This window comes from Podarcis vaucheri (genome assembly GCF_965113315.1).
Source record: "Podarcis vaucheri genome assembly, chromosome: 1".
NCBI lineage: Eukaryota > Metazoa > Chordata > Lepidosauria > Squamata > Lacertidae > Podarcis > Podarcis vaucheri.
The window spans coordinates 58,917,871-58,941,916 of NC_138759.1; the positions used below are offsets into that span (position 1 = coordinate 58,917,871).

General features: G+C 42.4%; 1 protein-coding gene and 1 long non-coding RNA gene across 18 annotated transcripts in view; one reads left to right on the plus strand and one right to left on the minus strand.

Annotated features, from left to right (window-relative positions):
* Positions 1 to 23,463, minus strand: part of CD44 (CD44 molecule (IN blood group)) — a 69,422-nt gene extending 45,959 nt beyond the window's left edge. For 12 of the 17 annotated variants that reach the window (XM_082224078.1, XM_082224087.1, XM_082224086.1 and 9 more), the window contains exon 1: positions 23,205 to 23,462. In XM_082224078.1, coding sequence (XP_082080204.1) covers positions 23,205 to 23,271 — 67 coding nt within the window. In that variant the 5' untranslated portion in view covers positions 23,272 to 23,462. Of the gene's footprint in view, positions 1 to 23,204 lie in introns of all 17 variants that reach the window. The other 5 variants (XM_082224085.1, XM_082224084.1, XM_082224083.1 and 2 more) reach the window with 2 other exon arrangements.
* On the plus strand, positions 959 to 23,194 carry LOC309535097. Its single transcript, XR_014221015.1, has 3 exons — positions 959 to 1,548; positions 4,812 to 4,988; positions 22,541 to 23,194. It is a non-coding gene; the product is annotated as an uncharacterized lncRNA (long non-coding RNA).
* Positions 23,464 to 24,046: the final 583 nt, after the last annotated feature.

Below are 24,046 nucleotides of genomic sequence, written 5' to 3' on the forward strand. Positions count from 1 at the left end.
AATTCTTTGTCCACTAGCAATTTCAAAGAGAATAGCACCATGAATCAAACCACAGAGTGATGTAGCAGAGTGTAGCGGTTAGAGTGGCAATATATGCTCAAAGACAAATCACCACTAGGCCATGAAACTCACTGTATGACACTGGGTCACACACTTGTGACTCAGGCTAACCTAAAGAATGGAGAAACTACATGTGCTAGCCTTGACCAACGTGGTACCAACTCTCACCAGTAACATCCAGTAACCCTTGCAGATTGGGGTTTATGGAGTTGTACTCTAAAACATCTATAGGGCACCAAGTTAGCAAAAGCTGATGTATGCCACCTTGATGGCAATGACAATTTATTAAATTTGTACACTGCCCTTCATCCAAAGATCACAGGGCAGGTCACAACAGAAAAATACAAAATGAGAACTCAAAATACACAAAACAAAAACGAACTAATAACTCCTCTCCCACAAAAAGTATCTAAAAGGTCATAGAAAATCAGCATTATTTCCATAAAAATCAAACACTGATGAACCCCACACTGAAGAGTCCACAGGGCCAAAGAGCACTCCCCAAACATCACCCTCTGGAAATGACCATCCAAGTAGGACCAGAACCACCGCAAAGTGATGCCACCCACTGTCAGGGACTGGGCAGCAGGAATGGTGGAGACAGCCTCCCCAACCTAACCCTTCCAGGGAAGAGGAAGACAGTATAGATTCACAACAGTGGTTTGAGGGAGGTCACGGCTCAGAGGCAGGTGAGGGGATTGATACAAGTGATTTTATCCTCAAAATGCTTTGCAAACAAGTCGCAGAGAGCTTGTGTCCTCGCCCAAGCTCTGGAGAATACCAGGGAGCCAAGCAGGCTCCACAAAGCAGGAGAGGGTCTCAGGGGCAATCGTGTCAACAACCCAATCCATTTTCTTGGGAAAGGAAGCTCTTGCCACAACATATGGAGACATAGTTGCTGAGCACTGGGAACATGGAATGAGCAATGGAAAAAACCTTACAAAAATGGCATCAAAACTGCTGATCATGCTATGTTGGTTCCTCAAAGCTTCATACTTCTAAAAAGTGCTACTTAGCTGTATCTACCACAGAACATTCTGTGCACTGCAAAGTATTCTGGGGCATGTTTAATTTGTTTTCTGGTTGCTGGTGAGGCTTGAGCCTGTGCATGAGAATGTACCAAATTCCCAGCAGTTGTACACTGGATAACAATAAGATGGCCAACTTGCCTTTCAGAAAAAACTTGTCTGCCTGCCATTACTTGCCACTGAGGTGTCACCAATAAAAAACATTTGTGGATTTTTGGACATGTCTCCAACACCATTCTAAAGTTTTGTTGTTTTTGTTCTTACTTTTTTTTAGGGAACCCTTTTGATATCAGTTTGTCGGCAATGGAACCCCATGTGCATTCCGGAATGCTAGGGTCAATATTCTAGGAGGGTGAGCACCATACCTCCTAGCAGCTATGCTCAGCAGAAATGGGCCAGCAATCTACCGTATTCCAGTGCAACTTGTGAACCCTGACTGACCTTTTCAATGAGGAACCAGGTAAGTTTCTGATGAAATCCAGAGTCTCCCAAGCAGTTTCCAAGCAAGTTATTTATATCATGGTTAGCACTTTGTAGTGCAGAAAAAGTGAGTCATATTTAATTCTGAAAGTAAGATCAGCCATCCTATGAAGGCCTTAGATTTTATCCTTTCTACTTTGCCATCCTATATTTCCTCTATGTTTAGAGTGGCATACATTGTTCTTCTCCCTCCACCACGCCCCATTTTATTTTCAGAAGTTAGGAGACAGTGATGAGCTCAAATTCACCCACGGAGCTTCAAGGCTGAGTAAGTATTTGAACCCAGATCTCCCCATTCCTAATTCAATACTCTGACCACCAAACCACAATGGCTTACCTTGTATATGTATGTGCTTTCATAATGAGTTGAGCAGAGAACAGGCAAAGTGGTTCTCTCCAGTTGTACACTACAACTCAGCCAGCATGGCCAATAGCCTGGGGCGAAGGGCGTTGTGGTTCAAAACCATGCTGGCTGCCCCTGGATTAGACTGCCACAGAATCTAATCTGGCACATTAAATAACTACATTAAATCAGCTTTATGGAGATGAAGTAAGGAACACTGAGCCAAGCAAATGGAGGCACATTGTGTAGGTACAAGTAGGAACAAGACATTGCTTTCATTTCCTCAGCAACAACCGCTTTCTCTTTTTCTTCCCTTCTCTTTTTTTTAACGCTGCTAACAGGAGTTTCAAATATGCTTAATCTGTATGACAACCGTTGTTGGAGTAAACACACCGCCATCCTCCACACGGTGTCAAAACGCTGGCCAAACTCCCTTCCTTGCTATGCTAAACATTATGCGATTTACAATAGCTTCACCTCAAAATAGAACAAGAGTCTTTGGGCTGCATCAGAATATGGCACAGCTGTGCAGTTGCGGCAGATGTTGCAAAGGAAAACTGAAGAGCTCAGGCAGTGAAGTCACCGTTTGTCAATTTAGACAATGATCAGGCATGGCCTCTGGAGAAGTAGAGATCATTAAAAGCATAGCCAGGCACCAATGGCCTTACTGGAAAGCAGCTCACAGTGCTGAGAACCTTTGGTGTAATCCCAGTTACTACGCAAGGAGGGTAACAGATTTTAACCTCTTCTGGCACTCTTCTAAGAATTCAGCTGAAGCCACTTAAGGGAAATGCAAGCTGGGGGAATACTGAAATTTATATGTGAACAATTGTTTTAGATTAAAACAAAACAAAAGCAAAACAAAGCATACTCATTTGGGCTATGTAGCCAGAAGGAAGTCCATGAATAATCATATTAAGCCATAGCACAGTCTTCTGCCAAAAGCAGACAATGTGAAGTGAGCAGCCTTTTTTGCATTCAAAATGTCCATGATGCAATCACTGTTCATGCTATTGGCCAAGCATCTTTGCACAATCAATTTAAAAAGCACCGTGAAAAACTATAAATAACTTTTAACTGAAATAAGAGGCAACACTCATTCATATTCAGAAGTAAAATGCTTTGTTAAATGCTTCCATCAGAGTTCCACAGAGCTATCCAATACTGACTGTTTTGTTTCTAAACAGTCTTAAACGGAAAGTTCATTAGAGAAGAAAAAACAGACAGTAGCCAAGTACAAGGAGGAAAGAAAAAGCACTCACTGAACGCTAAACCATCTGTTGACTTCACTAAAAGCTTTTGTATCAGAAATGGCAGCAAAGGGGAGGTTTTAGCTTTAGATGACTTTTAAACATCTTGAATACCAGCCAGTTAATACAAGCGCACATGACGTCCACTAGCAACCTTGACAAAAAGGATGGACTAGACTATGCCTGAAAAAGGAAAGAAGTCAAGCCCAGAAACTACTGATGGGATGAGAATGTGGTTTAAAAATAAAACTGGATTAAACAAATTCGTGGAAGAATTCATGGTGCCTCCACGTGTCCTGATAAGCTGCTCACTTTCATAGCAATGCTTGCATAGGACCATCAAACCTCCCTGAAGGGCATGTAAAGAGAAAAGAGAGCTGTGGAGAATCTGAAAATAGTGAGAGAACAGTTAGGTGTATGTGAAAGCTTGGTTCAGTCAAAAAGACCAAACTATGGCACAGCCGTAATGGACTTCAATCTCACTCCCATTCAGCCCTTTTCACATTAATTGTAAAGGTACCCTATGCTTGGAAGGACTCAAACCATATTTCTTGGGACTCAACAGAATTTTTATATGGCATTGTTTATGAGCTTTTGATAGAACACAGTTAACTGGAAGAATCGAAGGGAAAATGTTACTTTGAAGATGATGAGAACAAATGATTCATTCCAAATAACATCCACAGCAAAGTTTGTGGTTAGGTTTGTTTCCTGTTAATTTTGTTTCCTTCTCAGTTTAGTCTTTTGGTTACTCAGACTGCTTCAGTTACTCTGCTTCCCTGACTTGGTTAGTTTTACAGTTAGGTCTCTCCTCATTCTCTTTCTTGTTAGATCTAGGATTGTCACAGAACCTTCAAATTTGCACCTTCACCCCTGAACTAGCCAAGCATCGTTTTAGCTGCACTTGCCTATACCTGACCAATCCACTACCACCCATTTGTCAAGTCTTTCCCCTTGTCAAGACAAAGTCAAGGAGCGGCTGCACCAAACCCAGACCTGCAGGGTAAACTGCAGTTGTGTTGTTGCAAACCCACAGGAATGGAAAATACTTTTTTAAAAAGTCATACTCTGCTTATTCCCAGTAGTGTATACCTCACTCATTCTGGAACAAGAATTAAGTGTTGTTAAAAAAAACATGGGAAGTCTCCACTTCATATTAGAGAACCAGCTTCTATTTAACACTGCGGATTCACCAAGTGTGTTCAAGAGTTTCTACTTTACTCCTACCATGGCACTTTTCACACTTTTTAACCACTGCCACCATATACCTGTACTATGCCGTTTACCTTCATTTATAGACCTATATAGTTGTCTGGAAATGGAGACACTTATATAAAACGGATGGCAAAATCTTAGTTCCTTCTCCTATATGTATATGCCATATACAGTGGTACCTTGGGTTACATACGCTTCAGGTTACATACGCTTCAGGTTACAGACTCCACTAACCCAGAAATAGTGCTTCAGGTTAAGAACTTTGCTTCAGGATGAGAACAGAAATCGTGCTCCGGCAGTGCGGCGGCAGCAGGAGGCCCCATTAGCTAAGGTGGTGCTTCAGGTTAAGAACAGTTTCAGGTTAAGTACGGAACTCCGGAACGAATTAAGTACTTAACCCGAGGTACCACTGTACCTTTATTCTCTTCTCTCCAGTCAGTCAATCTCAACACCACCAGGTACAGAAGAATCTGCAGACTAGACTTTTCTCTCTCTGGTCAGCTCCAGAAGCTCCTGGCTGAACTCTTCCTCAGTGCTCACAGTCCTTTGATGACCTCTCTGACAATCTTCAGCTTAAGCCAGAAATTCAGCTCTCTCAGACTATACTGCCAGGTATTTCCGAACTTCAGTAGCCTCCTGCCTTCCATCATATTCTGCCTTTTCTCCTGTCTTCTTCATATTTAGCCCTTTCACCCAGCTCCTTCTTCTATTCCACTGCATTTCCTAGTCTCATTTTCCCTGAACAGTGGTAGAACTAGCCTTTTTATTTGCCAACCTGCCCTTCTAACAATCAAATTTGAATGGCATAGCATTCTCCCTCTCATCAGACCACTTTTCCAATCCAGTAAATTCCCAAAAATTTCGCCTAGCAAGCCAATCAGAAGAATTTTTTTACAGCCCACTACTACTGTATAAGAAGAACCCATCTCTTCGCAGTCTGGTCTTACACAACTAACTGCCAGCTGCCAACCACCTACTTAATATTACAAGCTTAACCCTTCGTATAACTCCACATACACAGCAGCTCTTCTATGTTGTATATAAAACAAACCCTGTCCCAGTAAATGTATTTCTCCACATAGCCCATTAGCAATACAACCAGGAAAAGGTGGGGCATCACCAGGAACATCATCTTCTCCTGTGCTTGTTCCTTTGCCAGGCACCTTAATAACACTTTGCCAGCCTTTCCTGGAACTGCAATAACCAGGAACCAGGTCTGACTAAAAACAAGAGTACCACAATAAATACTGCAAATGCAACAGGATGGCAATAATGTCATCCGGATGATCCATAATAATTAGGTGAACTAATGAATGCCGGTTCTAGAGAAAACAGTTATATAGAAATACACCTTAATTCAAACAAGCATCAATGTTCCAGACCAGCTGCAGCTTACAAACAGAAATAGATGTTCAGCATTAACATTCACTTTTACATATGTCAGAAGAGGGTGGCAACACTGTTTTGTGACATAGCCAACACTGCAGTCAGCTATGGAGTGTTTCCATTTATTGTGGATGCTTGCTTGTTTGGTCTGTGGCAGCTGTCCTTTAATCTTCGCTGGAAGGGAAACTGTGAAGCAACAGAAATTTTGGAGACATCTTGTAGGTATATATTTCCAGCATGCAGACATCTGGGAGCTTCAAGTTTCATCATTTTCCAAGTGTGGGTGTATTGTTACGCAACCCATTAAGGAGGGAGTATAGTAACTAAAAAGGCAGTTGTCTGACAAAGATAGCTGAAACAAGGTCCTATTTCAACGAATAAAAACTTTTATCTATTTATATATAGAAGGGGTTAAGCAAGAGGGTAACATCTTATTGCCATTTTAGACTTTCAACAGCACATTTGAACCTTGTCTGAAGGATGGTATTTCAAACCTGCCTTAACAAATCTGGTGAAGGAGCTCTGTTATGATTCATGTATTACACATTAGGTAGTAATAACTGATGATGCAGCTGTTTTCTTATGTCAGAGATCATGCATTGCCAGTGTAAGGGCTTTGCTCATTCTTTATTGTGTGAATCAGTATCAGTACAGTGGTGCCTCGCAAGACGAAAAGAATCCGTTCTGTGATTCTCTTCATCTAGCGGTTTTTTCGTCTTGCGAAGCAAGCCCATTGACGGATTAGCGGATTAGCGCTATTAGCGGCTTTTAGCTGCTTATCTGCTGATCGGATCAGCTGATAAGCAGCTTAGCGGCTTAGAAAAGGGGGGGAGGGGAAAAACCAGCAGGAACTCGCAAGACCTTGTCGTCTTGTGAAGCAAGCCCATAGGAAATTCGTTTTGTGAAGCACCTCCAAAACGGAAAACTCTTTCGTCTAGCGAGTTTTCCGTTTTGCGAGGCATTCGTCTTGCGGGGCACCACTGTATATCATAACCTAGCGGAAGAAGGAGTAGCATAACACTGTTAGTATAGTGAAGTAATGCAAGGACGACTAGTACAAGACAGGCTTATTTTTTTACCTATAGAGTACCTAAGGTTTCACAGGCACCACCCAGCTGGCTTCTTAGCAATGCTAGGGAGATCAGTTATAAGCTACATACACTGTTTGTTAGAGCGTGTTCTCCTTCATGGAGAGCACGTGTTGCGGTGGGGCCTTACAAGACATCCCACTGTTGCTGGGCGGGTAAAGGTAGTTGGCCACCATTGCGATTGGGCTCCTCATGTCGTTGGGGAGAAATTGTTGTTGCCATTTTTTGATTGACAGCCAAGAAGTTTTATATTCCCGGCGCGCAGCGTTGAGCTTCCTCTTTTCGCTGCACGCATTGGATCCCTATATCCCCACCCTCCCTATATTTAGGGTTGTTTGCTTGACCTTGCTATGCCTGTCATGGGGTTGTCTGCTTTGGGGGCAGAGGCCTGGTAGGAATTTTGTCCATTTGGCTGATTGGCTGGTGCCATTTGGTTTTGACTACTGCGTAGCAAATTGTCACAGCTTGTAAGGTTGAAGTTAGGTTAGGCATTGGTTTTATGAATTGGTTGGTGGAGGGGTATGGATTGACTGTGCCTGCCCCTCCAATGCTGCTGCTGCAAGGGTATTCCATTAAAGGAATCCAGGGGCTCACCATGCTTTTGTCCGAAGCCCCTGTCAAGGGGCTAGGACCACGCAAGAGCCCCTAGGAACATTTAGGGAGAGGTGAGGGCATGGTTCCCAGCTCCATCTTTCTCCCCAAAATGTTTTCCCTTTCTGACTTTCGCAGGTGTGCGAATTTCAGTCTGTCCCCGGATGGGGACAGATAGTCGCAACCAATGCCTAAGCAAACCACTCACTTTTTTGTATTCTAATAAAGCTGTGGCCAAAATTATGCCAAAAACCTTAAACCAAAATTCTGTGTGAATTGTGTTTTATTGGGGTGGCTTGGGTACCTCAACACGCAATAGTTTCATAGATTCCACATGACTACCTGTTCACCTGCCCAGTTCAGCAGAACACCTTGCAGAACAGCAAAAAGGGTAGATCTGGAGTAAACGGGGAACAAACACAGGCTGGCATTTTGATACCAACAACATCAGGTGGATGCTGTGAAAACCTTGCATGGGTGAAATCATCTATATCCCATACCCTGGGAGTGGACTAGACATGTGCCTGAGAATTTACTAGATAACGTTATTATCATCTGGCAGACATAAACACATCTTTCTGCCAATCCCTGGCAGTGATGTGTTCTCCTTACACTGTTAATATAAACAGAACAACAGTCTACCCACTGTCACAGATTATGCTGCAGGCATAGAGGTGTTTCTTTGAGTTTCATAGGCTTCTGTATTGTGCTGGAGGTGCCAGAAAAAAGAAACACCCACAATTCTGATTTGCATTGCTTGTTTATGTGTGCCCCTATCTCTACAGATGAATCTTGGCAGAGGAGTGTGCATTGCATGCCAGAGATGCAAGAGACCCTGTAATATGATTCAGCATAAAGCATTATATCTTTCAACTCCTTTATACGTCAGTGAAACAAAAGTTTGGCTGCTGATGTGACCCTAGTGCTCTTTATTTAGTTAGAGCATGTAGACCCTAATTTGCATTAGCACTTTCCTGAATGAAAGCTATCTTACTTGTGATTCAGCTTGCCTACTGGGCTGTTGCAGGGGGTGCAGTCGCATTGCGTTAGGGGGGAATTGCTTGCAAAGTTGCACAGACTTGGCAAAATTGCATGCAAAAAATGCAGATATGGGGAGAAATGCATATGCAAATATACAAATTTTCATACAAGCCTTTTGATTTTCTTTATATATGAACGTATTTGAATGTGGGGTGAACTTGGAAACATGAGAAACTGCAAGCGCCAAAACTGACAGATTCATTGACTCCTAGGAAGAGCAGTTTGAGGAAGAAAATAAGGGACAGGGAAGGGATGTAGCATACCTCTGCCTGTCAGTTCTCCACTCTGAGGCTGGGCATGCACTATACCTTTAACGCACATTCAAAGCATATCTTTTCACTTAAAGAATTCTGGGCACTGTAGTTTGTAAAGGTTATAACTCTGTACAGGATAAAAGGCAGTGCCCAGAATTAATGAGAGAAAGAATATGATTGGAATATTATGATGTGTACATACCCTGACTCAACCTGTCACTAAGAAGCTTCCTGACCCAAAAAAGTGGGTTTATTAAAAACTACATTGAAATTGGGGTGGGGGCATAGGTTTCAATACACAAGCTTACATAATGTTTAGTTAGATTCTTATTTTATTTTTATTTCATTTACTGAATTTGTATACCGCCCTTCATCCGCAGATCTCAGGGCGAATTACAACATAAACCACCTTAAAAACCACCAGATAAATCTGCAAAGGCCTGTGGGAAAAAGATCAAAGTACCACAGAAGTTGACTCCAAGGATTGTTGCGTGTCAAGGACCACCAAGACACCCCCGAATAACAACACATTTCACACATCATTTTTGTTTTGGTTTTTGGCATAATTTTGGCCACAACTTTATTGAATTACAGTATGTGAATGGTTGCTTAGGCATTGGTTGGCGACTATCTGTTCTCATTTGGAGGTAGGAACAGAACTGACAACCACACCTGTGCGGAAGTCAGTAAGGATAAACAATTTTGGGGAGAGAATAAAGCCGGGTGCCAGACTCACACCTCTCCCCAAATGTTCCCTGGGGCTCTTGCATGGCCCTAGCCCTTTGTCAGGGATACAGACAAAAGAATGGTGAGCCCCTGGAAACGGAATACCCTTGCAGCAGCAGCATTGTAGAGGCAGGCACAGCCAACCACATCCCCTCCACCAACCAAAAAATTAACCAATGCCTAACTGCAACCTTACAAGTTGTGAAGATTTGCTACACAGTAGTCAAAAACCAAATGGCCTCAGCCAATCAGCCAAATGGTAAAATTCCTACCAGGCCCCTGCTCCAAAGCAGACGACCCCATGACAGGCATAGCAAGGTCAGTGCAAACAAACCCTAAATAAAGGGAGGGTGGGCGGGTGATCCGATGTGTGCAGCAAAAAGAGGAAGCTCAACGCTCTACACAGGGAACATATATAGCACCCCATCAATCAAATAAAATTGCAATAATAAATTCTCCCCAGCAACAATTGAAGGTGTCCAATCAAATTTGTGACCAAACTAATCCACCCAGCAACAGGGAATGTCATGGTTGCTCCCACTGCAACACGTGCTCTCCATGAAGGACAACCTGCTTTGCCATCTTAATCACACTCCAACCAGTTCTCTCTTCTAATCAAGTATTTAATGCTGATAACACTGCTTAGACCCCATTCCATATTCCCTACCAAAGGTTGGGGTATGAAACATGTTAACACTGCTTTCCAAATAAGCTGTATTATAACTTCACCATTCTCAGACATATGTTTGAAAGAATGAAAGAATGTGTTTAAGACTGGATATACAAGGAGTCAGACCTGCAATTCTTCTGTTATAGCTATTTAACTAGTAAAGGGTCCTCCAAGGATCCTAAAAGATTGTGCAAGTTAAAAGCTGTTTGGCAGCAGCTATCGTTACGTCAGGGCTGGAACTTGCTGTCGGCAAAAATCAGATCTAAGTTTCAAGATGCTTCCTGACTTCCCTCAGATTTAGGAGAATGACTTTTTCAAGGTGACAATAAATGCTGTACTGTTGGTACAGACAAATCTCTTGGTGAGACAGTCCACACACATGGGTGACATTTGATTATTTTCGTGGTGATATGATTTAGGGGTTTGCCATTGATCTGAGCAAACTCTTCATTTAGAGCTGAAACAGAAAAGTGGACGTCTCACATGATTTATCTGTTGCTGAGCATTGAGGACTCCAGATACCTGAAATTGATGGTTTGAATTTTCTTCTTAACTTTTGATAACTTCTGGTTATCTTCTTTTGAGAACTTCTAGTTCTTGATAATTCCCATACAGCATCACAGATTCTGTTAGCAGAACATTTAAGCGCAGTAGAGCAGGCTTTTTGCTGCTGGTGCAAAATTCTTGTATTTTAGGGCAACAGCCTTTAAGTAGTAGTTGGGTTATCTGGCAGGGGAGATACCTTGATCATGAAGGTTTTTCTAGGGTAGGCTCATCCACTGCATTCCAGGTGTGGGGACCCCTGCAGTTTCCCCAAATATGGGAAACTCGACCACCTAATCTGTCAGGTTGCCATAGGTCAACCAATCCAAATTACTAAAATGCCTGAAAATTAAAGTTATCACCAGGTACCAGAAATTCATTAAACTAGGGGGAAGGTGAGCTTTTCTGGTGAGGATATTCCAAATGCATGAGTGAAAAGGTCACTAGCCTTCCAGTCACTAGCCACCTAACCCCAAACTCTAGTGTGGCCCAGACAAGGACTTCTGATGAACATCCCTAGGTTCTGGTAGGCTAGAAGGTGCCCCTACTGAAAATATATATTTATTGAAAAGTTCCCACGTGAAATCTGAGAGCGTCCACCTCTTTTTGTGTGAGACAAGGGTTAAGAGCTATCTTTGACAGCTACCTGAATTTTCTTTTCCTCTTTCTGTTTTTGTTTTTATTTAGATAAGTGTTTTAATTGTATTATGATAAAGCTTTTATGGATTTTTTTTTTTTTAGATAATGCCACTAGCTCACTGTTAACTACTTTCACAATTATTCATTCAGTGTCAAAGAGTCTGTCCATTCTGCAGCTCATGGTACTGCCGAAGGTCCTCCTAGCTCCTAGCATCTGTGCCTACAGATGCAGAAGTTACGAGACTAAGCCTGATTGACAGCTCTGGGTTTAGCCATCCTTAAAATTTTAAAAAAGCCCTGCCCAGTCATGTTGGCATTTTCTAAATAATACAGAAAAGTTTTCCAGGCACCTGGAAGTCACACACATTTCAGTATGGGAAGTTGAGGCATGAAAAACGAAGTTGTAATGCTTAGGATATTTGCCCATGCATGCTACATCCGATTGCTGAGGTCCACACCCAGAAGCAAGCAAACAAAAAAAACCCCACAAAGTGAAAATCGGCATCACGTACTCACTTCCCTTTGGCAATGCCTTGCACAGCAGTTCTCCAAAATCAAAGCATCATGTCATGACTTGCAGTAAGTATACTGCAGACCCTTTTTCTTTTTGGGGAGTTTGTTAATGCCAGAATCAACCATTTCCTTTCCATAGGTAAAGGTAAAGGTCCAGTCGCAGACAACTCTGGGGTTGCGGTGCTCATTTCGCATTATTGATCGAAGGAGCCAGCGTACAGCTTCCTGGACATGTGGCCAGCATGACTAAGCCGCTTCTGGCAAAGAACAGAAGCACAGAAACGCCGTTTACCTTCCCGCTGGAGCGGTACCTATTTATCTACTTGCACTTTGACGTGCTTTCGAACTGCTAGGTGGGCATGAGCAGGGACCGAGCAACGGGAGCTCAACCCGTTGCAGGGATTCAAACCACCAACCTTCTGATCGGCAAGTCCTAGGCTCTCTGGTTTAACCCACAGCGCCACCCGTGTCCCTTAGGCTTAATGATAGGCCAGCGTACAGCTTCCGGGTCATGTGGCCAGCATGACTAAGCCGCTTCTGGCGAACCAGAGCAGCACACAGAAACGCCGTTTACCTTCCCACCAGAGCAGTACCTATTTATCTACTTGCACTTTGATGTGCGTTCGAACTGCTAGGTTGGCAGCAGCAGGGACCGAGCAATGGGAGCTCACCCCGTTGCGGGCATTTGAACCACCGACCTTCTGATCGGCAAGTCCTAGGCTCTGTGGTTTAACCCACAGAGCCACCTGCGTCCCTTCCTTTCCATACCCTTCTCCAAATTAAGTGCCAGTGCTGGAATCACTTGAGAATGGTGCCATTCCTAGCAAACAAGGCAGCCTTTTTAGCACAGCATGCCTGATCGTTATTTTCTGCAAGCTCAAAAGAGTGTTGGTTCACCTTTGGTGTGAGTTTAAATCCTTATTGAGTTTTGACATATGTTACTTATTAATGGATATTATAGATTAGTATACTACGAAGTCTATTTATTTGGACAGTGCTATTTCTTTAGCCTACAGTCTTAAACACACCGGACCACAAGACGCACCTAGTTTTTGGAGGAGGAAAACAAGAAAAAAAAATATTCTGAATCTCAGAAGCCAGAACAGCAAGAGGGATAGCTGCGGAGTGAAAGCAGCGATCCCTCTTGCTGTTCTGGCTTCTGGGATAGCTGCGCAGCCTGCATTCGCTCCATAAGACGCACACACATTTCCCCTTACTTTTTAGGAGGGAAAAAGTGAGTCTTATAGAGCAAAAAATACAGTAACTGGTAATAAAACCCATTAAACACAATGAGCCTTACTTCTGAGTAGACAAATATAGAATCATACAACTGTCGGCTTGGAAGGGATCCCGAGGGTCATCTAGTCCACGCCCTGCAATGCAGGAATCTCAACTAGATCATTCATGTCTTGTTAGGTCTTGAGTATCACCACTTGTGTTTTTTTGTTTCAAGCTTGTATATACTGGTAATTATTGAAGTTCCCTAAGAATGAGCATGACATGAGCCAGCCATTGTTCAGCACTTTTAAGCCCAACATATTTCCGTGAGGAAAACTGAATCACGAGCTTAACCTTCCCCCCAAATCAAGGTCACCCCAAAGAGTTATCTTTCGCAGCATAATTACCTGTGCAATTAATAGTTTTTTTAAAAAAATCAAAGAAAAATTATACACAAAATAAGCATGCAGCAGCTGAGCTCAGGATTAGAGCAGAATTCCTCAGAAGCGTTCCATAGCTTGGCAAGTTAGTTAAGAGGATGTTTGCAAAGTGCTTTGAACTTAAAACACATGTTTAAACAAAAAAATTCTCTCAGTTTACTTCGAGGGAAATGTGCACGTGGGTATTCGTTCACATTGTGTATACCAATACAGTGGTACCTCGGGTTACATACGCTTCAGGTTAGATACGCTTCAGGTTACATACTCCGCTAACCCAGAAATAGTGCTTCAGGATGAGAACAGAAATCATGCTCCGGCGGCATGGCAGCAGCAGGAGGCCCCATTAGCTAAAGTGGTGCTTCAGGTTAAGAACAGTTTCAGGTTAAGAACAGACCTCCAGAACGAATTAAGTACTTAACCCGAGGTACCACTGTAAAGGCTTAAGAAGCAAGAGAGAGAGAGTTGTGTAAAACTGCACATTCATTAAATGGAATTAAAATGTGCTGGAATGCCAGTTTGATAAAGAAAGCCATTTAAGGCACCCGCTTTCTTATTTCTTTTCTGATCTTCTCAGTCTTCTTCTTCTGCATTATTTAATTCACATCCAAATATCCCCTTCACGCTGTGGGTGGGGTCAGCAAAAGCCAGGAGCAGGGAAATCGCAGCCAGCAGCTGCTGCTGATACAGTAGATGCAACACTACCAGAGAGACTGCTTGTGGTTTGAAGATCAGGGAACTGACAAGCTGTCAGATTTGGCATTCTCCTCTTTCCAGCCGGGATTCTATCTGCAGCATCAACTGTCAAATATATATTATTCAACATGTTTTTATAGCCCTGTGAAAGTTTACTTGAAATTTATCGTGCAACCGCACTAAACAAAGTTGGGTGGTTTCAACTGAAATCCCACAATGGGTGACTGAAATTAGAAAAGTTATCTCATAACTCTGAAGGGCAGGATGTTGGTTAAGGGAATGTCAAGAGTGCTTGATATATGAATTTCATAAACTGAAAACATTTCGCTTTGTCTAAAAAAAGGCTAGTACATGCATGCACCACTATGTGTGCTTGACTGCACTATTCCACTGCTCATAGCATCATAGAATTGTAGAGTTGGAAGGGACCATGAGGGCCATCTTGTCCAAGATAAAATGCAACAAATTCATAAGCTTTATGGTGTATTATAAACTGTAATGGATAAAAACAGACCAATGGGCCACCTAGCCCAGCATCTGGTTCTCCCAGTGGCCAACCAGATGCCTGTGGAAAACCCACAAACAGGACACATGCACAAGAACTCTCCCCTCCTGCAGTTTTCAGCAACTAATACTCAGAAGCGTACTGCATCAGAGCATGAGGGCAGAACATAGCTATCATGGATAGTAGCCAATAGGGTCGCCATATTTCAAAAAGTGAAAATCGCAACAAAAATTGACAGTTTTGAGCTATTTTTAAGGGAAATTGGCAAAAACGACACTACCAACATGGGTTGCCATACACATGGAATTTTCCCGGACGTTTTGCTGATTTCCGCTCGGACACTGCTTCCGAATGCAGTATTCTGGGTATGTCTGGGAAATTCCAGATGTATGGCAACCCTAGCAGCCTATGATAGCCTTTATCTTCAAGTAATTTGTCCGATCCTATCCCAAGGTCTTGTTCCCAGTCAGTCACTGACAGTTCAGACCGCATGAGTTTGTACGTGAAATTACGAGCCCCCCCAAAAAAACATACACCAGTTTACATTTGTTTACACAGACTTGCACCTGCCATTTTACCCCATATTCACTAAGTTTGGAGGTGCCCTTTCAGAGCTCTTCACAACCTTTTTTGTTTTACAACCCAGAACAACGTAATATCATAAAAAACTTGGCAACTTCGCTGCTCACCCTTAACTCTGGGTCATTCATAAACAAGTTTAAAAGTAGAATAGAAATCCTTGGTGAAGTCCACTTTCTACATTCATCCATCTGGATAAATGTCCATTTATTCCTCTCTGCTTCCTGATACTTAACTAGTTCCTGATCCTCAACAGGACATTTCCTCTTATTCCATGACAGCTAAGCTTATTCAGGAGTCTTCAGTGAGGCACTTTTCAGATTTTGTACTTTTCTCCACGTGTAAGTGACTTCCAAGCATCAAATGCGTTCTACTTAAAGCAACTTACAGCTGCCGTTGAAATTCCATGTTTTGGACAAGCTGTAATCAGGTAGCTTGCTAAGAGCTAGTGGCTGTGCAATGTGTTCCATCTTGAACTCCCCAGATAACCTAGGAATCCAAGGTGCAATGCATGTCTTCACCATTATGCTAGTGATGGCCTCCAGAAGAAAAAGGATGAAAAACGGGGAGAAAAGACTGTCAAAATCCACTCTGTGCATTGTTGTGTGGACCCCAAAGATGTATCATGGCTCCAGCTGCAGCACTAAACTCTGACTGTGGTTGGATGAAGGCAAATAAACTGAAATACAAGGGGGTGGAGAGTACTGTTTTGCGTAGAAACTTCCCATCTGGATGGAGGTTTGCAACCCGTTCTGGATAGAGTTGCACTGCCCTTGATGAATCAGGTACACATCTTGCATGGCCTTCTGGACCTGGTGCTATTTGTTGTAATAGTTAGGTGCCATCAGCGTGCTGGTGACATCAAACTCCCAAACTCCAGCTGTTTCACGTAAGTGTTAAAGAGCACGGAGGCCAGAACAAAAGCAAGGGAGCCCAGAAGAATACCGTGGTCAATAGTATAAAAAGCTGCTGAAAGGTCCCACAGAACCAAATGGGACAACTCTCCCTATCCGATTGCTGGCAGATGTCATCTACCAAGGTGATCAAAACCGTCTCTATCCCATAATCAGGCCTGAAACCAAACTGGAATGGATCTAGATAATCTGACTCATCCAGAAACCCCTGAAGCTGATATGCTACCACACATTCCTGTACCCTGCCTATACCCATATGAACCTGCCTGAACCTTAGGATCATTCACCTCAGAGATTGTTTCTTGGTCTGCCAGGAAAAAACAGGCTGACAACAACTAAGACAGAGCTTTAGTTGGCTTTGAATCTTTAGAACTGCCTCCCCCCATCATTGACAGACCCCTTTTGGTTGCTTTTTAATCAGCTCTAATGACTTATTTGTTTTACTTAAGACTTCTCTGATTAATTTTTACTACTTTTAATAATGAGGTCTCTCTGGATCCTTATGCTTAAGACTCCATGTTTGGAACTCTGTCATTCTGGATTTGTGTTGTTTTTGATTGGTGTCTAGTTTCCATTAATTTACATTGTCTATTTTTACTGTAATTATTCTTTATTTATTGGTGAAAAGCCACCTCGTTAGAACATTGCCCTAAAAAGTGGAGCGTAAATATTTAAAATGACTCAATAAATATAAAGCTTCTCAGGAAAATACTAATAAAATACTACACTAATCTGTGAATCCAGCCCCACACTTTGTGTTCTGCCCTTGCTGGACTCAGGCAAACAATGTGGACCAGGTTGGAACTAGAATAAACTGAAACACCATTCTATTTTGAATTGTAGGCATTCTAATTGTAACTGCTGAATGGGGGGGGGGGGAGTTGCGATTGTGTACAATGTAAGGTAACTGTTTCCATGGCTTTTGAAGAAAAAAAAAATCATTGTTTTGACCATCTTCTACAGGAAACAGTCAAACCACAACATCTATTCAGAGCAAGTGTTGTTAAGTTTAAATTGTTTATGCCACACATTTGTGTCTTGCTCTTGAGTAGTTGAATGTTCAGAAGACTGGGTGGCTTTTGCATTTGCAGGTTAGATGTTAAAAAGACTCTTTTAAATTTCAAGGCTGCATCACTTGTATCTGCGAGGTTATATTTAGAAAATATAAAACAGAGAAGAGAGAGCCATGAGCCATATTTTCTTGCTGAAAACCTTGTACCCAGTTTAAGAGAGAAAAGGGGTGGAACAGGGAACAAGCCACATGATTCGATAATTATGAAATTATACCTCAGAGAAGTATTTGAATTCAGTTATGACAATGCATAAACCAATTCACATTAACTCTTTGTAGCATTCTGCACCTAGATTTCTGCTCACTGGATGTATCCTATGGGCATTCAAAATGTCTAAGGAAAAAAGCTGAACACACTGGAAAAGTCTTAATAGAAGTAAAATTATCAAACGTTTCATAAACTTTTTCTCATCAAGAACCATCTGTCCTTCCCATCCTTCCCTCCAGTTTTGCCAATTTTGCTGATGCTTGTTATTTAATAGTTCACAGACAGCAGGTTCAACCTGAAAGGTATTGTTTCCTAACAAAAGCAGATTTTTCCATGTTGTGATTTATTTGCTGAACTGCAACCATTTTGTCATTACAACAAAAAGGCGGGGTAACATAAACAAAGAAAGGCTTTGAAATATTTCAGGCTTTAATTTTCGATAAGGTTTTTAGTTTTAGTTCCAGTGTTTTTAGCTTTTGTGATATAGGAGAAGGAGTATAGCATCTAGATCAAGGGAAGTAATAGTGCCACTGTATTCTGCTCTGGTCAGACCTCACCTGGAGTACTGTGTCCAGTTCTGGGCACCACAGTTCAAGAAGGACACTGACAAACTGGAATGTGTCCAGAGGAGGGCAACCAAAATGGTCAAAGGCCTGGAAACGATGCCTCATGAGGAATGGCTAAGGGAGCTGGGCATGTTTAGCCTGGAGAAGAGGAGGTTAAGGGGTGATATGATAGTCATGTTCAAATATATAAAAGGATGTCACATAGAGGAGGGAGAAAGGTTGTTTTCTGCTACTCCAGAGAAGCGGACATGGAGCAATGGATCCAAACTACAAGAAAGAAGATTCCACCTAAACATGAGTAAGAACTTCCTGACAGTAAGAGCTGTTCGACAGTGGAATTTGCTGCCAAGGAGTGTGGTGGAGTCTCCTTCTTTGGAGGTCTTTAAGCAGAGGCTTGACAACCATATGTCAGGAGTGCTCTGATGGTGTTTCCTGCTTGGACTCGATGGCCCTTGTGGTCTCTTCCAACTCTATGATTCTATGTTATTATGATCACTCTCATGATACAGCCAGAAGGGACCCTTTAATTTTCAAATGAGTCATAAGGGTTTTTTATTAGTTGGTTTGCAATTTAAAATTTATTTAACCATAACTTTGGTGTAAAAGGTAAGGGACCCCTGGATCCAGTCAAAGGTGACTATGGGATTGTGATGCTCATCTCACTTCACACCAAAAGAGCCTGCGTTTGTCCACAGACAACTTTCCAGGTCATGTGGCCAGCATGACTAAACCCACTCCAGCATTGCTTAGGACTGTGTTGTAACCATCTTCAATTCTTCCTTTGCTGCTCCTTTCCCTGCCCCCCTTCTCTACCCCTCTTGCTTCCAGAAAGTATCATCTTCCAGTCCCTCTCTCAAGCAGATCCAGGAATCCACAACTGCAGCTGTAATGACCTCACACTTCTTGCTTGGATTGCATTTTTGATACACTCTCATTCATGCTGCTAGGATTATTCCCTCGGCCAGTTGTGAAAACCAGAATACAACTTTGACATTTCGTGGTAGCAGGTCATGTTATTATCATATCTGGGGCATCCCCAGCATGCAGGGAGCTTTTCATAGACATTTTTTTATTTTATACCCTGCCCTTCCTCACAAAAAAGCCCAGGATGGCAAACCCACAAACAATAAATCATCTGAAAAATCCCAATACAGATGCAGACTATAAGAGATCTCTACATAAAAAAACACTTGTTGGAAGAGGCAGGCTTTCAGTAGGCACAAAAAGAGACAGCAGAGAAGGAGCCTAATATGTAATGGGAGGAAATTCCCAAAGGTACCTTAAATACTCTCAAGTCTCTCAACCCTGCCCCCCCCCAAAAAAAAACACAACAATGCCTATAAGGGAGGGGGAAATCTATAACTGTTCTCCAACAACATTCATGTACTACTTCTTTTAGCTGGGTATGTGTCAACAAGTTCTTCTGGGCAGCTTACGACAAGAAAAAAATTCAAATGCACAGGAAAGCAGGCCAACAATAAAGCATATAAAAGCAGTATAAGAACAAGAAGCAGAAGCAAAATGATTTTAAAAAAAAATTTGCTTGGCACCAAAATGGCATCAAGGTAGGCACCGGGCTTTCTCTGTGACAAAGGGATTCCGTATCCTGGCTACCACCACTGAGATACCCCTTGTCTCAGTAGGACCTCACCTGGTGAGTGCACCAAAGGAAGGAATTGGAAAGAAGCTCTTAAGGTGAGAGTACGTACATGTGGACAAAGGCAATCTTCCAGGAACTTTGGTCCCACACCAATAAAGACTTTAAAGATCAAAACCAGAATTCTGAACTGGGCCCAGAAATGGACACATGAGAATCCAAAGGGAAACACAGACCTGACAGTGTGGTTTTGCGAAGTTCCAGCTCAGGCATATCACTTAATACACCTAATTACCTTAGTCTGTTCGTGAAATGGCCAAAATAACAGCACATGAAAACCAGCATAAAGAAAGGATATTAGATTCGCTACAAGTGTGAATAAAGGGCATACCGTATAAAATACAGTTTGACAGTCATCCTGTTCAGAAGGCAGAAAAACAGAACCCTCTTTAAGAACAGTAGACAGAATCCCATTCTCTTCTATAGGTAACGTTTCTGGTTTCATCATCTCACCTTACTTAGACTGCCTCTTCAGCACAAAGACTTCGCCTTCCTCTGTGTCCCTTGCTATTTCTTGGCACTCCCAAGTCTTCTATTACCAAACCCTGGAGATATCTGGATACACCCAAATAAATGAGGCTGCTTTTCACTTTCATTGCAAGGCCCAACTTATACACTACCGATAGAGGCACAACCACTCCCATGCTGCGCCTAACATTTGAAGGAAGGAATTCAAGAAGCCAAGGCCAGCACATGGTTCCTGTCCATGCCTCATGGTACAGAAACATTGATATGGGAAGCAATGATGTGTCACTAGCTCTGTCGACTCAGATTTGGTTCCATCAAATGTTTCCAGGAGTAGTGGTTGAGGAGCCATGCTGCAGCAACTTCCAGGAGCGTATAAACTGAGTATCAGAAAGGTTCTAGATTAAATAGATTGCACTATTGAAGAGTCAATTGCCCCAGGCATAGGAATGAGAGGCAATTTGGATCTGTAGCCTTTGGCAGCTGGGAACTGGGAGATCTGGGTTTAAATTACTTGAATGGGTGGCTTTGTGCAATCTGCTGTTTCTTAGGGTACTTACAGACCGTCATTATTTCAGTCACATACACACAAACTCAGGTTGTTAAAAGGATATCCCCTTGCGCAACAAACCTGTTCTCCCAAAAGACTGGACCTTATGCAATAAGGAAAGTGATGGGGAAATGCCCTGGAAAAGGTGGGACAACATTTGTTTTGATGCAGCCATCATCTAACTTCTCTGCAAACAAATCGGAAGGAATGCTCATTACAAAGCAAGTGGCATCTAATCTCCTTGCAAACAAATCAATATGGCTGCTCAGTGACCAAGTCTCCACTTGGCCTCAGCAAAATGGAAATAATTGCATAGCTATTTTAAGGGGGAAAGGCAAAGCTTTCCAAGCTTTGATGTCTTCAGTCGGAGCTGGAAAATGCAAGAGTCATTGTCACTCATTCTAGACAATACTGATCTAGCTGGACAAATGGTCTGAATCAGTACAAGGTAACAAGGACTATAAAGTACTTTGTAACTCATTTGTCACATCCTAATCCTGCTTCTGTTTCACAAATCTCATGGCAGCATATACGGTATTATCCAAGAAGAATCTGGCAAGCTACAGGTTAAACTAAGAGACAGTAGTGGGCCCCAGGACATCCACAAGGCTTTATAGCTGAGCATGTCTCCGGCTGTGGACTAGAATCCGATATCCCACTACAGGACCTGTCAGAAAAGCGACAGAAACGCTAAAGAGAATTCCATCTAGTCCTGTAGAATTGTCTGTATTCAGATATACCGAGATAGGAAGATCTAGTTCTTTCTTTTTTGAAGAGAGCTGAAAACAGTTTGAGACTTTACATGCCATGCATTGTCTGCCTCCCCAACTGTTTTCATTGCTTCTACTCCCATAAAATCTTCCCACTGGGGGGGGGGAAACTACTGTATTGCCCGTCTCCATCTCAGGGTGGTGCTGGTGGAAGGAACCAAGTGCAGTTGCAAAGCCATTTGTCACTATAAAACTTGCCTGGAATGTACCACATACCAACCAAAATATAATGTAGCTATAATCTAATACCTTGCTAAACCCTTAAAGAAACTCTCCTGCAAGACATACATGCGGCTTGACATGTTTTTTCCTAACCACACCGAGGATTAGATGGGAAGGGGAGATCCTTCTCTCTTTTCTACAGCTAAAATGCAACACAACCCAGAGTAATTGCAGGCTGCGCTTATTTATAGAAGGTTTGGCAGTTCATAAAAGGGAATATTAGCTGAGCAAGGAATAACTAAATAAGAAACATAGCCATTCTAAAGTATACATATGTACATACACATGTTATATCTAATCCAAAATGTTAGTCACACCTCATATATCACAAACCAAGAACACCTCCTTATGTTTGAAAAGTGCATACTTGGGTACTTGGTAGTGTGTGTGTGTGTTAAAGTAAAACCTTGATCACCGAAGACGTATTTCTGAAAGCAGCGCTGCAAAAAAATTAAAAAATTCTGGAAATTCCGAAAACGTGGTTAGAACCGTGCACTCTGACACACCCATTTAAGAATCGGTAGAGCAACCTATTATCCAATTTACTTCTTTATGCTCAAATAAGTATTAAAAGCACTAAGGCGCCAATGCCTCTTTTTAAAAAAGTATTTTGTAAGCTTCCAATGATCTGGGGGAGGGGGTGGATAAGGATAATAGATTCCCTTCAAAACAGCTCAAGGCAATTTCTATTACAATGGGTCTCTGTTGAAGGCACAGTTATTTCTTCGCAAATACTTGTGGTTCTGTATCACATCAAACTTTTAAAGACTTATTTTGTCATTCGGGGCATGTGATTTTCTTAAATGCATGAGCACTTTCATTGCCAAACAAGCATTTCGTTTTATTATTCACAGGCAGACTTCGGAAAGCTAGCTGGGGGGCAAGGAGGGAAATGAGCTGCCCATTCCTGCCAGACTGGCTTAAAGTTTGCTTCTAAACCTCCTCACTAGTCATGCTCAAATTAAAGTTCTGAAAGCCAGCGAGCACTTTTCACTTTCTGCCCTCAAAACTCTCCAAATTCCATTCCCAGCATGGAGAAGAGAAGTCGTTATGGCTTCTGCATCTTGCAAGCATGCAAGCGCTTGATTCTCCTGCAAGCTCAAGAATACAGCTATTGTAAGGTTTCCTTCCCCTCCCTCCGTCCGATGTCTACTTCACAGAAGGAACGGAGCAAAAATAAATACATAACTGTGGTTTGCAAGCCTGAATATGGACCAGATGTGCAGAAGCTCATTTCTCTGTCCAGCAAACATTGTTAGCTTTAAACCTCAGTGTTTCAAGCTTAAAGAGCCTTCTATACTTCTCTATCCTGCCTCCACACAAAACACACCCATGCATCCCTCTTGCAATAAAAATTCCACAGGTTCCCTTTCAGTGTCTTTGTCACGCGGGAAACGCACAGTAAAATGTCAATGAAGTTGAACAGTCCATCTGGCAAGCCGGAGCAAGTTTTTGCTCTCCGAAGTATCTCATACGCTCATCGGCTAGTATAAGGGATTTCATTCATAAGCCACTTACCTATCCGGGCTAAAGAAAGCTGCAACAAGTAAAATCCAACAGCTGCACCCAACCAGACCTTGGCCATTGTTTCCTCTCTTCGAGTTAATGTGTAAAAGTCAAGGAGCTCCTCTCTCCCTGCCTGCACAAAGGAGGGGCGGGAAGCAAAAGGAAGGAGAAAAAAGGTCCCAGGTCTTGTTAAGTCTGCACGGAGAGGCAGCGTCGGAAGTTTGCTGCAGTTTTTATTCCAATTCAAAGTAACTGAAGGAGTGACACAACAGGGAGGGGAGCGGAATCAAAAGTCACACCCATCTTGAAACAAAAGTGACTAGGCAAAAAAGGGGAGGGGAGAAGGCTACTACTTATGAGTAAGCAGTTACCAGCAGCAATTAGTGGAGGCTCCAAATGTCTTTTACTCATCACAGGGAAGCCTTACTGGAGCAGCTGTGCTGGGAATTGTCTGCAATTCTTCATGCTTAGCAAGGAGGAGAGACGCTGCCCTCAAAGACCTAAAGTCTATACAAAAGATCCGGAATAACTGAGGCTTTAGAAGTACGTCCGTTTTAATATATATATTTTTCCTTGTGAATTGACAGCACAAGGTAGAGAGTTAAAACAAAGAACGACATTTCTCTGTAGGTTTGCCAGTAATCCCGATCCATTCACTTCCGCATAAGACATAAGAGCATATAATTTTATTTTTAATGTTCTGCTAAGAGCTGCTTGCACATTTCACAGAAGTGAGCAAGGGGAGAGGGAGGCCACTTTTCCATCATTTCTACTTTTGGGCTCTGTGGAGGCTAAAATCCAAAGTGAACATCAGCGCATCAAACCCATGTTGAAATGTGCATGCTCCAGAAGTG